This window comes from Sarcophilus harrisii, chromosome 3 (assembly GCF_902635505.1).
Source record: "Sarcophilus harrisii chromosome 3, mSarHar1.11, whole genome shotgun sequence".
NCBI lineage: Eukaryota > Metazoa > Chordata > Mammalia > Dasyuromorphia > Dasyuridae > Sarcophilus > Sarcophilus harrisii.
The window spans coordinates 231,693,007-231,707,368 of record NC_045428.1 but is presented as its reverse complement, the minus strand read 5'-3'; the positions used below and the strand labels follow the sequence as shown (position 1 = coordinate 231,707,368).

At 34.1% G+C, this 14,362-nt stretch overlaps 1 protein-coding gene across 3 annotated transcripts in view; it reads right to left on the bottom strand.

The window, feature by feature from the left end:
• Window positions 1-14,362, bottom strand: part of PRDM15 (PR/SET domain 15) — a 149,034-nt gene that overhangs the window by 53,190 nt on the left and 81,482 nt on the right. For all 3 annotated transcript variants that reach the window (XM_031959188.1, XM_031959186.1, XM_031959187.1), the window contains 2 exons: window positions 7,143-7,310; window positions 4,274-4,368 (listed from right to left, as the gene is read on the bottom strand). In XM_031959188.1, coding sequence (XP_031815048.1) covers window positions 4,274-4,368; window positions 7,143-7,310 — 263 coding nt within the window. The remainder of the gene's footprint in view (window positions 1-4,273; window positions 4,369-7,142; window positions 7,311-14,362) is intronic.

Here is a 14,362-nt window from a genome sequence, read left to right as displayed (position 1 = left end):
ATGAAATAAGTTTACATATGTAAATCATTTTGCAAATCCTAAAGGATTATAAAATGCTAGCTATTAAATATAATATAGTTCTAAAATAATGATCTTTTTTCTTTACTTTTCTTTGGGGGGAGGGGGCAGGGACAAAGAGAAAGAGATAATCAAGATTAAGTGATCTACCCATAGTCATAAAGCTGGTGAATGTCTAGGCCAAATTTGAATTCAGATTCTCCTGACTCTAGGGCTAGTACAATACTTTTTCTAAGTAGCCTTAAAATTTAAAATACCCTCTATTTCCACGCAAGCATCTAACTTAACAATAAATCCAATATAGGGCATGTTTTATTACTATTTTTTATACCTAATTTCCCCTTTTTTATTATATTAATTCATATTTTTGAAATAAAACAAACATTTCCATACCATAGTACAATTAAAAAAAGATGATTATACATGAAACTGCACATCTACTATACATAACTTGCTAATTCTTTCAAATATACAACAAAATTATCATGTAAATTTCTTTTTTAGCTCCCTTCCCCCACTCTGGGAGTGTGTGTGGGTATGGTGGTGGTGATGAGTTTATGTAAAATTATTCTATACACACAGAAGTTTTTCTCTGGATGTGGATAAATAGCATCTTTCTTCATATCTTTTATAGTTAATTAAGTTAAATGATTTAAAGGCATTTTTGAAACAATATTGCTATTATTTTATGCAATGTTCTCTTGGTTCTACTCATTTTGCTCTTCATTATTTTGTGCAAGTCTTTCCATATTTTTCTAAAATCACTGAGCTCATTATTTCTTATAGCGCAATATTCCATCACAATCATATACCATAAAACTTGTTCAGCCATGCCAACGGATGGACATCCCTGTGATTTCCAGTTCTTTGCCACCAAAAAGAAGGCTGCTATAAACATTTTAGAATATATAGATTCTTTTTTGTTTTCCCCTAATCATCTTTGGAAACAGACCTAGTTAGTGGTATTGCTGAGTCGAAGAACATAGCTAATTTAATAACTCTTTCAGTATAATTCAGATTATTCTCCAAAATGGTTGAATTACTTCACAGTTCCACCAACAATGAATTAGTGTCCTAATTTTTTCACATACTCTCTAATATTTGTCACTTTTCAATCATTTTAGTTAATCTGGTAGGTAGAAAAAGATATCTTAAGGTTGTTTAAATTTGCATTTTTCTACAATGAGTCAGAGCATTTTTTCCTATGACTACAAGTTATTTTGATTTCTTCACTGGAAAACTTCCCGTTCATATCATTTGACCATTTATCAAGTGGGGAATGACTCATATTCTTATGAATTTGACAAAGTTATTTATGTATTTTTGATATGAAACCCTTATCTAAGAAAGTATCTATAAAATTTTTTTTTCAATTTGCTGCTTTCCTTCTGATTTTGACTACATTTGTTTTATTTGTACAAAACCTTTTTAATTTAATGTAACTGAAATTATCCATTTTACAACTTAATTTTTAAAATTTAATTCATAAATTATTCACCTAGCTATATGTCTTTAAGTAATATGCTCCATGTTTTTATAATTTTCTTTTAATATTTCTCTTTATATCTAGATCATTTATCCATTTTGATTTTATCTGGGTAAATGGTTTAAGATATTGGTCTATGCCCAGTTTCTGCTATGCTGCTTTCTAGTTTTTTCAACAATTTTTGCCAAATAATGAATTCTTATCACAAAATCTTGTCTTTACACTTCTCAATTACAAGATTATTATATTTATTTGTAGCTTTAAATTATGTCTATTCTATTACTTTGACCTATCTTTCTATTTTTTAGCCAGTACTAGATAGTTTTGATAATTACTGCTTTATAATATAGTTTAAGATCTGGTACTGCTAAATTTCCTTTTTTTACATTTTTCTCATTATTTCCTATGATATTCTTGACTTACTGTTATTCACAATGTTATTTTTTTCTAATTCAATAAAAGAATTTTATGAATTTTGTAAAACCTATACCTAATTAAAAAAAAAAGATGTATTTATGTATTTTGCTTTTATGTCAGTTATTTCTAGATATAGCATTGTCACCCACCCCATCCCACCCTACTGAATCCTTCATTTTAAGAAAATCATTTAAATAAAACCAAAACCAAGAGGTATGGCCATATCCACAGATTCTCAAGTCTCAGAGAAGGATTAGATATGATTTACTCTGAGATCAAAATCAGTTATCATAATTATTTATCCAGTTCTTTACTGCTTTCATTTATGTAACTGAGTAAATGAATGAAAAAAATTATTAAGCAATAATTATGTGAAGCATACTGGAGACCAAAACAGAAAAGTGGCACTTACATTCTAAAGAGGGAGACAACTGTATACAAAAGTTTCACTACAGGGTAGATAAAAAGATCAGTGATTAGAGCATTACAGACATGGATTTACAAGGAACTTAAGGACTAGTCCAACCCCCTTATTATAGAGATGATAAACTGAGGCCAAGAAATGCTAAATGCCTTGCTTTGCCTAAGAAATGTCTGAGGAGGAATTTGAACCCAAGTCCTTGTGGCTCTTAAGGTTAGCACTCTATCCATTATGCTAGGCCTTAGGAGGTAGGGCCCTGTGGTTCAAATACCAAGTAAGACAACCTGGCTGGAGAATTGAGAAGACATAAGGCAGATGCACAAATACAACCTCTTAGATTTTGTTTTAACTGATTAAAAACCACATCCATTTCTATTTAATACTGCAAAGGACTTTCTCAAGAAGAACTTTTCTTTCTGGATCTTTAAGAATTATGGGAGCAGGTAGGTGACTCCTGAAGTCAGGAGGACCTCAGTTCAAATCTGGTCTCAGACACTTAACACTTCCTATCTCTGTGACCCTGGGCAAGTCACTGCCTCAGCCAAAAAAAAAAAGAAAAGAATTATGGCTGGTAAAGAGGTAGTAGCTACAACAGAAGAGGCACAGCAACCAAACTGGTATTTGTTTCCATTGGGATTTACTCCCCTGTAAGATAGAGGGAAAGGCCTGCCTGAAGACATGGCTAGCATCCTGGAGGGCACTGCTACAGTTTTTTTTACTGATATCTGAGGAGAGGCAGTAATGGCTTCACCAGCTTTGTTCATGCTACCTCCCATACAACTCTCCTTTGAAGGCCTCTCCGCTTAATTTCAGTGCAGGAATTTTAGTGTTGTTTCTATTTATTCTGGCTTCCACTTATTTCAGACTATCTAATGGAGTACAAGCCTTCACACATTTCTCTAAATTTTTTTATACTTTAAAAATAATAGAACAGTATTTCACATTACAATCATACCTTAGAATGTTCATTTATTCGCTAATCAATGGATGTCTACCTTTGGTTCTAGTTTTATGCTACCACAAAAGGTGAAACTAATATTATATGTTATAGGAATATATAGGATTTTTTCTGGATCAAAGACTTAGTGGTATTTGTAGGACCCCTTCTCTGAAGCTTTGTCCTAAATTGCCTTCACTTGTCAAAGAGCTTTTGCATTAGTGCCACTGTGGCTCTATGACTTTTGGACCAAGTTCCTAGAGTTCTTGGCTTGGCCCAGGAACACCTTACTACTCTCTCAATGCCATTTTGGGCTTTTATGGTCCCTTGCTATCCAGAGTAGCCATGTGGTTCTGGGAAATTGGGATAAGTGTGGATTTTGTACTGGTGGAAAGAGCATTTCAGTAAGTGCTCTTAAAGCACTCAAGATATGAATACAACTGTTAGTTCCAATTTCTCTTTTCTATCCTAGTTCGACACCTAATTAGTTTGATGTCACAGAAAAAAGCCAAACATTTTAAAGGTGAGTAAAAAGAACAACTAAATAAACTTTTCATTTCTTTCTCTACACTTTTTATTTTGACTCTCCATTATAGATACAGTGGATTACTTTTTAAAGACTTCAAAAAAGGCAGGGGGAATGATAGAGAAGTAGTTAAAAATAGAGAAAATGAACCTATGATATGGGGGGAAAAAGCAGAAAAACTTGCTTCTTTCAGAATATACACTTTACCCTTAAGCAAAAAGATCAAAACAAAAAAGATTGAAAAAAAGTCTCGTCATTTAAATTATTCAAATAAAGATTATTAACCACTCTCATAAAACATCAATTTTATTGTCTCTATTATTTATATAAACTTTTAAATTGATTTTTCAGTGCTTTAAGACTGAAATTTCTAGCTTTGGTTCCTATTTCTTGAGTAAAATAATCTTCAGTAAATAAAAGATTAAGTTAAAATCTCCATATTTTCTTAAGTCAATGATAAATTATTACCTTTCCACATACAGGGCATCCTGAAGGCTCCTTCTTATATCGGACCACACTCTCTCCACTGGTTTCAAACTCTTCTCTCTTCACACGCCTGACTCCTTTAATTGTCAAACACCACCCCCCAACCAAGAGAAAAAAAAAAAAAATCAGATTTTACATTCAGTACAATGGAAGTTCCCATGGCAAGTGTTGAATGTCATTAACTGTTATTTATTATATTATCATGCTTTATACAGTAAACTAAATAATATACCTGTACTGGTTTCTATTTTGATTATCTGACAGGGAAAAACCACATTGTTACTGGAAAACAAACACTGTGTCTAAGATAGTATGCTGTTTGTTTTTTTCAAACATATGACGTGGATTTCAATCACTCAACAAGTACTTACTAAGCATTTGCTATATGTAGCACTGGGCTAGGTCCTGGATATACAAATAGAAAAGTAATACAGTACTTGCCTTTAAGAAGTTTATATTTTAAGAAGAAGAAGATATAACATTCTTACTGATGATGCAAAAATTATTCAAAAACAGAACCGGGAAGATGATAAGACACAATAACTATTACAATTTAAATATAAAGAATAACTAAACAATTAACTTGAATGCTGCAAAATTATAATGATCAAGTTTGGCCTCCAAAAAGGGATGAGGAAGATAACTTTCCTGTTGGATGAGATGATGGGTGTAGGATACTATATATGATGTCAAACTTTTCTGTCATGTTAACTTAGTTAAGAACATTTTTTTCCTTGTTTTTTTTTTTTTTTAAATAAGGGATTGAGATATGGGAGGAGTTAGGGAAAGAATACAAGCAGAAACACAAGTGATATAAAGACAAAATATTTTTTAAATTAAAAAAAGCAAAATAGGGGCAGCTAGGTGGTGCAGTGGATAGAGCACCAGTCCTGAAGTCAGGAGGACCTGAGTTTAAATCTAGTCTCATACACTTAACATTTCCTAGCTGTGTGACCCTGGGCAAGTTACTTAACTCCAACTGCCTCAACCAAAAAAAACAAACAACAACAACAACAAAAAAACAGCAAAATAAATATAAAGAGATTTTGCTGGGGTGGAAGAGGGCTGAGTCATTAACAAGTAGGAAAACTAAGATGAGCCTCTAGAGCTGAGCCTTAAATGCAGCTGGAGCTCTAAAATGCAGAAGTGAAAAGGGAGACCATTCCAGTCATGGGGATAGAAAGGGATGGGAAAAATAGCCTGTGCAAAGGCACAGAAGCAGGACATGAAGTATCGCATATAGCGAACTGCAAATGGCTAGCGTGCAGAGTATATGAGAGCAAGGAAATATGTAATCAGTCTAGAAAGGTAAGCTAGAGTCAGATGAGGAAGGGCTTTAAAAATCAAACATAAGATTTTATACTTAAACCTGGAAGCAAAAAAGAAGCTATATTAGCTATGTGAGCAGAAGAAACACTAATTTAGATCCATACTTTAGTAATATCAATTTGACAACTGTAAAGAAAATAGATTGGAGAAGGAAAAGATCAATTAAGAAGTTATGACAATAATTCAAGTGAAATGTGATTAGAGCCTAACTAGAATGGTTGTGGCATAAGTGTAGAGAAGAGGAATAGAAAGGAGAGATTTTAAAGAGATAGCATAAACAAGACTTGGTAATTCATTAGATATGTGGGACAAGTTAGAGTGAAGCATCAGAGTTGTGTACATAAGCGACTAGAATAAGGAGTTAGGAATTATAAGTGGGTTTAAGGGGAAAAATAATGAATTCTATTTTGGACATGTTAAGATGGTTATAAAATAACCAAGTGAAGCTGCCCAGCAGACAATTTGAGACAAGGGACTAGACCTCAGGAAAGACATGAGAACTCTGTATGTAGATGTGGGATTCATCTATATAGAGATGCTAGTGCGGTCCGTGGGAACTGTTAAGAGAGCATAGAGAAGAAATTACAAAAGTTGGAGCCCTGTGGTAAGTCCAGCCATGGACTCAAGTAAGACATGATAATTCTGCAAAGACTGAGAAGGATCAGCCAGACAAAAAGTAATAGAATCACAATAATGCAATGTCATTAAAATTTAGGAGTAAGAAAGAATCCAGAAGGAAGGGCTAATAGCATCAAATACTACAGAGAAGTTCAGAAGAATAAGCAATGAGAAATGTCACCACATTTAATAATAAAGAGATTATTGGTAACTTTGGAGAAAGTGATTTTTCTTTTAATGATAGGAACAGAAATAGACCATAAGTCAGTCCATCAGTCAACAGAAATTTGTTAAGGATTAACAGTTCTAAAGTTCTGGGGATACAAAGAAAGGCAAAAGCTGTCTCTGTAACCAGGAAGCATATATTTCAATAGGAGGTACAATATATAAATAAATAAATAGAAATATAAAATATATACAGAGTAGATGTAAGGTAATCATTGTTCACCTTTTTAAAAAAATCTTTAAATTCTTGCTAAGGATGTCCATTGGCTAAGCAATTTGGAAAGTACAGTTTCATCATGTTTTCAAAATGGCATTTTAATAAAATCAATACAATAAAAATTTTTCATATTCAAAAACTTTTTCTACCATTGTTACTATGTAATATTTACTTCATATTCATACCTAATACATCAAAATATAACTAAACACTCTATTTCATTTTTTTCTTAAACAACATTAATATAACTGTTTCACTGGAAAAATTCTGTGGCACTTAGCATCTTAAATATCCATGTGTAATTTTTTTTCTACTCCAAGCTTCTTAAGGAAATTGAGATTTAATACTGTCTATTTCTAAGTACAGAGGACTAGATAAGAGATTTTTCAAGTTATTTTTTATGAATAATAAAATACTGCAAAAGAAAATAATGGCAGAAGTAATCACTCTAAATGTACTCACCTTCCAAGTGTCTCCTTTGGTGATCCAGCATGACATCCTTCCGATAGAACATTTTATTGCATACCTCACAAGAAAATTTCTTATCACCATGCTTTTTCTTATGTTTAGAGAGGTTACTATTGGTAGAAAAGAATCTGAAACACATTTCACATTGGAATGTCTTCTCATCTGCCCAAAGAAGGAAAAAAAAAATGTTTCAAATGGTAATACTTTTTAGCAAAAATATATATAACTTTTTCACAGCTACTACATTCATCTGTAATGATAATATCAGGAAGGAAAGGCAAGAAGAAATCATCAGAAAAGGAGCATAGGATGAGTATTCCCAGAAGCCAAAAATCTACATTTAAAAATTTAATCTGCACCAATAAACGTAATAACTAAAAAACCCCAAAGCAGTCTTATCTAAAAATATCTATCCTATCCCAATTAAATAATTAAAAAATAATGACAACTGTAACATGTGGGAAGTTCCCCCTTTGAAAGTAGCTCTCCAAAGCAAAAAAATGGCATTGTTCTCTGAAGAAAATTGCTCTTTTGTAGCTTTTAATATTAGACTAGAGAAAAATTGCCAAAAGAAGTATTAATTTTCTTGTTTAACAATAGTCCACATGGCTGGACATAGGAGATAGGGGAAGCTAAATGATTGTATTCTATGTTTGTAAACTTGCACATTTATCAATTATGAACCCCACTTCAAAAGATGTTAGTTTTAATATACATATACATTTTATATATTATATATATTCATATGTATTTTAATATATAGCCATATTATTCTTTTGGATGATAATTACTGACTTTTATTAATTATACATTTTTTTTACTATTGTTTTTTTAGTTCTCATTCCTTAGCTCTAATCAGTATATATACCATTTTGTTTTTAATGCAAGTTTATTTGTGACTTCCACCATATTATTCAAGTGAATGAAGCATTTTTCATGGGAGGAGGTCTGTGAATCCATCTGTATAGAGAATTCTTTGTTGAGCAAACTCCATCCCATTTTGTTCAACAGATTGTCCCTTCTGTCATGTCTACTTTTTCACTTATTTCAAACTCTGCTTGTCGACTGATTCATTTCCTTCTGCTGACAAATATACATCATGTTTTCCCACACTGGATAAAAACCTGCACTTGATCCATCTCCATTATCTAGCATCCTTTATCTCTATTGCCATTTGTAGCTAAGCACCTTGAAAAGGCTATCTATAATAGTTGCTTCTACCTTCTCTTTTCTTATTCTATTCTCAATCCCTTACAATCTGACATCTTTATATGCCATAACTTATTCAGCCATTCTCTAACTGATGGGCATCCATTCAGTTTCCAGTTTCTGGCCACTACTTTAAAAAGGGCTGCCACAAACATTTTTGCACATATGGGTCCCTTTCCCTCCTTTAAGATCTTTTTGGGATATAAGCTCAGTAGAAACACTGCTGGATCAAAGGGTATGCACAGTTTGATAACTTTTTGAGCATAGTTCCAAATTGCTCTCCAGAATGGCTGAATCACTTCACAACTCTACCAACAATGTATCAGTGTCCTGGTTTTCCCACATCCCTCCAACATTCGTCATTATCTTTTCTTGTCATTTTAACCAATCTGACAGGTGTGCAGTAGTATCTCAGAGTTGTCTTAATCTGCATTTCTTTGATCAATAGTGTACAATCTGACTTCTGACCTTTTCATTCCATTGAAACTGCTGTCTCCAAAGTTACTTATGATCTCTTAGGCACCATAACCCAACAGCCTTTTCTCAGTCTTCATTTCCTTTGACACCTCTGAGCACTGTCTCCTATTAGACCATCTTTTCTCTCTAGCTTCTTAGGACACCAATCTTTCCTGATTTTCCTCCTATCTGTCTGACTGCTCTTTTTCCATCTCCTCTGCTGGATCCTCTTTCAGATCACACTGTCTAACTGCAGATGTCCCTCTGGGTTCTATCCCGGACTATCTTCTCTTCTCCTTCTACATTTACACCACCTCATTTGGTGATCTCAGCATTTCCCATGGATTTTAATCACTATCTCTATGCTGATAGTTCTCAAATCTACCTTTCCCACCACAAGCTCTCTGCTACCTTCAATCTCCTATCTCCAACTGCCTTTTAGATATCTCAAACTACATGTCCAGTAGACATCTTAAATTCTATGTCCAAAACAGAACTATCTTTCTCCTAAACACCACCATCTCTACTTCTGTAGAGGGCAACCCCATTTTTCCAGTCTTTCAGACTCACAATCTACAAGTCATACTGGATTCCTCATTATCTTTCACACACACTCTGTCCCTTTCATATCCAAGCTGTTGCCAAGGCCTGTTGATTTCAACAGCTCCTGAATATCCCCTTTCTCTCCTAATGCTGCCACCATCAGAAAATCACCATCATCATCGCCACCATCATCAGAATCGGAGAATTTTCTCTGGCTGAATTCCCTATGGGAATGCTCTCCTTCCTCTATTCCAACTACTGATCTCCCTAAATTCCACCTTACAAGAAGCCTTTCATAACCCCTCTCCATTTCAGTGCTTTCCTGTTGTTTATTTATCCTGTGTATTGCTTGCTTTGCATATATATTTGTTTGCAAGTTATCTTCCTTATTTTAAAATGTAAGCTCCATGAGAACAGAGATTATTTTGCTGTATTCCCAGCACTTAATACCTAGCACATAGTTGGTACTTAATATATGTTAACTAATTAATAGGAAACCCCCTGTACTACTACAGATCAGCAGCTGTTCTGCAACTTTAGAGCCTGGCCTGGGCACTGAGATGTTAACCGACTTGCTCAGGCAATGTTTCTCAGATGCTGGACTTGAACAAGGCTGTCCTGCCTCCAAGGTCAGATCTCTCTCTACTTCTCCATGCTGCCTCTCACATACGACCGCACATAACAAAATTGAGCATGCAAATGAAAACCAATAGAAATTCCAAAAGGAATATAAATGAATTTAGCTATAATTGTAACTCCTGTTACTTAGCAATGATTAATTGTCCTCCTAACCATGTTTCAGTTTCACATATTTCAATCATGCCATGTTCCTACTACAGCTGCTGCTGTGATTACTATCTGAGAGCCTACTGCCCTGATTGGTAAGAAAAGGAGAATTCTCTCCATCTTTCTTCCCTGCACTCCTCACCAATTATAGTGCAACCATGCTGCATTGCCAGCACCACCACTGCTGCTGGCTGCTGAATGCTGACTGCTGCAGTAGCAACTCCCCCTTCAGAGCTGTACAGTCCTGACTAGCAATGGTTCGTGATTATCTAGCAGAGTCCAAAGTCCTGCCCCACCCAGCCATTTTCTTGCAAGACAGAATAGCCATTAAATGCCACTATCTTTTTGACCTCTTTTTCTGGGATGAACAATTAAATAAATACTTCCACTGTTTCTGGAAAGGCAGTGTTAACAAACTCTCTTACATCTCTGCTCACTATCCCTGTGACTTTCCAGACCAAAATATACTTTTCTAGTCACCACTCCTTTCACATCTTATCCTCTACCCACCCACTTGGCTCATTAGAATGTAAGCAAGAACTCTATTTGTATTTATATTTCTAGTACTTAACACTATATATGGCAAATATTTTCAACTTTTCAATTATGTGAAAAGATCCATATATTTATTTCAACACAGTAACATCCTTATCTTTTTTCTCAGATTGTTATTTGCCTCCTTTATTGTGAGAATAAGTCACTCTTGGTGACTAGAGAATGAAAGGGATCCTAGAAAACTAGAGAAGAAATGTTTTCTCCATTAAAAAAAAAAAGTGAAGAGAATGGATTTTGAAAACTACAGGTTAGACTTCTGGCCAAGATGGTTGTTTAAAAAAACTTACTTCTCACATAACTATTCCAACAAAAACATGAAATGTGGATTTAACAAGGATTAAGAAATACCATGAGAAACAATACTAAGTTTCTTTTTCTACTTTAGAACTGCAAAGAAAGTCATCCCAAAGTCCACAGGCAATAAGGAAGGCCAGTTAGGAAAGCCAGCACCACTGAAGGCAATAGGAGCTATGATCTCTCACAAGAAATCCACAGATGTGGTGGATGGAGCACTGGTCTTGGAGTGAGGAGAACCATTTTGAACAGGAGTTCAAATTTAACCTCAGACACTTACCAGTTGTGTGACCTTAGACAAATTATTTAATTCTGATTGCTTCCAAAACTAAAAGGAAGGGAGGAAAAGAAAAACCCACAGGTCAGACAAGCTTAAGGTAGGGACAATCAAAGAAGTACATCGGCATTCAGAACAGAACAGTCCAAGGTGTTCAAGGTCTTTGTCTCATGACAAAGTTGAAGATTCAGTACTCTGAACCTCAAAGATTTGGGGAGAAATTTAACTCTGGAGATAAAAGTTCAGAGCAGGCACCTAGCTGATTGAGGGCAAAACTACCCTACCCAAATGCCTGATCTTGCCACAAAACCTCAGTCAGGATGTAAAGTTAGAGGGATGAATAAGCTAAAAATATTGACAAGTATTAAAAATTATAGATCTAAGTAATTGAGTAATTGTAAAGAAATACTCAAAGACGGGAAAAAATGGATTTTTTTAGGAGAATGTAGTAGAATTAGTAGTAGAATAGCAAAATGTTGAGTAAAGAAAATTTATTAAGTATCTACTATGGGCTAGTCACTATGCTAAGCATTAGGGATACAAAGAAAGGTAGAAAGACAATCCTTGCATTCAAGGGACTTACAATCTAATTAGGAGACAGAAATGACGAAGGAGGACTCCAGGCATTAGGAGACAGCCAAAGAAAATGTTAAGAGTTGGTAAAGGGGAGTGAACAGCGCGAATTTGTCATTCCATTGCATAGTATATGGTGGGGTGTGAGGCATAAGAAAACTGAAAAGGGACCAAATTACAGAAGACTCTAAAAGTCAAACATTTTTTATTTAATTCTGGAGGCAAAGGGGAACTACTGGAATTGAATTAATAGGAGGAGTGACATGATCAAACTTGTGCTTTAGGAAAATCAGTTAAATAACTGAGTGGAAAATAGAAAATAGGGTAGAGAAATATGTGGCAAGGACACAAGCCAGCATGATTATTACAGTAGACTTAAAATAATATAGACAATAGGGGCAGCTAGAGGTCCATTATATAAAGCACTAGCCCCAGAGTCAGGAGGACCCAAGTTCAAATTTAGACACAGATACTTAACACTCACTAGCTGTGTGACTGTGGGCAACTCATTTAAACCCCAACTGATTTGCAAAAGAAAAAAAAAATTACTAAGATAGGCAATACTATAGTATGAGCACTTGAACCCAGAATAATATCAGTGTCAGAAAAGAGAGATACAAGAGATGTTAAAGTAAAATCAACAGATTTTGGTAAAAGATTGAAGGGAGAGAAGGTAAGAGAGAGAGGTAAGAGAGAGTAAAAGTTTGGAGATGACACACAGGACGTGAGCCTGGGGTGACTGGGAGGATGGTGATACATTTGACAGAAACAGGGACGTATAGATGAAGGGAGAGCTTGGAGAGAAAATATGAGTTCTGTTTTGGACATTTTGAGTTTGAGATGTTAATGCAATATCTAGTTTGAAATATCCAGTAATCAACTGGCAATGAAAGCTTAGAAATCAGTAGGTTAAAGGTGTACAAATAAATATTACAAAAAATTAATAATACATAATACAATACAATAAAAATAAATATTACAAAAAATTTAATTGCACAGAGATGATAGCTGGCATTATAGGAGCTGATATCACCAAGTAGTATATAGAGAGAAGAGGGCCTAGGATAGAACAGGGACACTTTCTGGTGGAGTAGGTGTAACCTGGATAAAGATATAACAAAAAGGACTAAAAAGAAACAGTCACACAAGTAGGAGAAGATCCAGTAAAGGGTAATATCAGAACAACATAGGAAGAAGAGATTGTCAAGGAGTAGACAAATCAATAGTGTCAAAGGCTGCCGAAAGGTGATGGGAAGACTGAGAAAGTTCATCAGATTTAATGATCACTGGGAACTTTGAAAAAAGCATCTTCAATTGGATGATGATGTTGGAAGTCAACCTGCAGAGAGTTAAGAGGGAAATTAAAGGGGGAAAAATAGAATCATTGATTGTAAACAACCTTCTCTGGGAGTTTTAGCCAAAAAAAGAAGAGACATGGGACTATAGCTAGCAAGGATGGATAGATGAAGTAAGGATCTTTTTTAAAGAATGGGAACAATATGGGCATGTTTACAGACATCAGAGAAGCAGTCAGTAAACTAGAAGGGATTGGAGGTAAGTAATTTTTTTTTTGGTTGATCTATAAAAATGCTGATGATTTTTGTGGGTATATATATTCTATTTCACAGAAGTTGTTTTTATGATTAATGGCTTTGCTGTTTCTTTTAGGCTTTCTATATAAAACATAATATTCTCCAGAAATTGAGTTATTTCAATCTCAGTTTTGCCAGTAACTTTTCTCCTATCTTTTTATTTTTCTAATAGCTTATATGATCAACTTGTAGCTAGTTGTATAGTTCTATGGTATTTTGGTATAGAACTACTCCAACAACTCCTGGAAACATAATAAGCAGTCTAAATGTCTACAGAGACATAAATTTGCCAACTAAGAATTGCTTGGATTCAATTTCATAATTTTAATATATTCCATTATTATCATCTTTAATATAATTTTAATTGCTTATATATTCTGACTTTTGACAAATCATCTTTAATTACATAATTTTTAGGCTGCATTTAGGCCTGAATACTTTGAGTATATTTTTGATATTATATTCTAATTGTACTATGATCTGTACAAGTGATCATTAAAATTTGTTTTTCTGCATATTCTTTTTTCATATTCCTAAAATGATCATTTTTTTGGTAAACATTCCACAAATAGCTCATTTAAAAAGTACATTCTCTAATAAATGAAATCAGTTTTCTCCATGTATTTATCAAATAATTTTTTCCATTTTCTATTCAGTTTTGAAACCTAAACTAATGTGAGATAGTCAAGCAGACCACTTAAAAAAAAAAACCACTGTGATAGAGGTGATGAGGGCTTGAACCAGAGTAATAACTGTGTAAATCCTGAAAGGAGACATTGTAGAGACACAAACAAAAATACTTGGCAATTGATTACATCATTGGAGTAAGGGAAAATAAAGAATTGAGGATCACAATGATATTTTCAAAATTACAAGAATGATAGTGCCCTGAATAGAAATAGGTTAATTCAGACGATGGATAGGCTAGG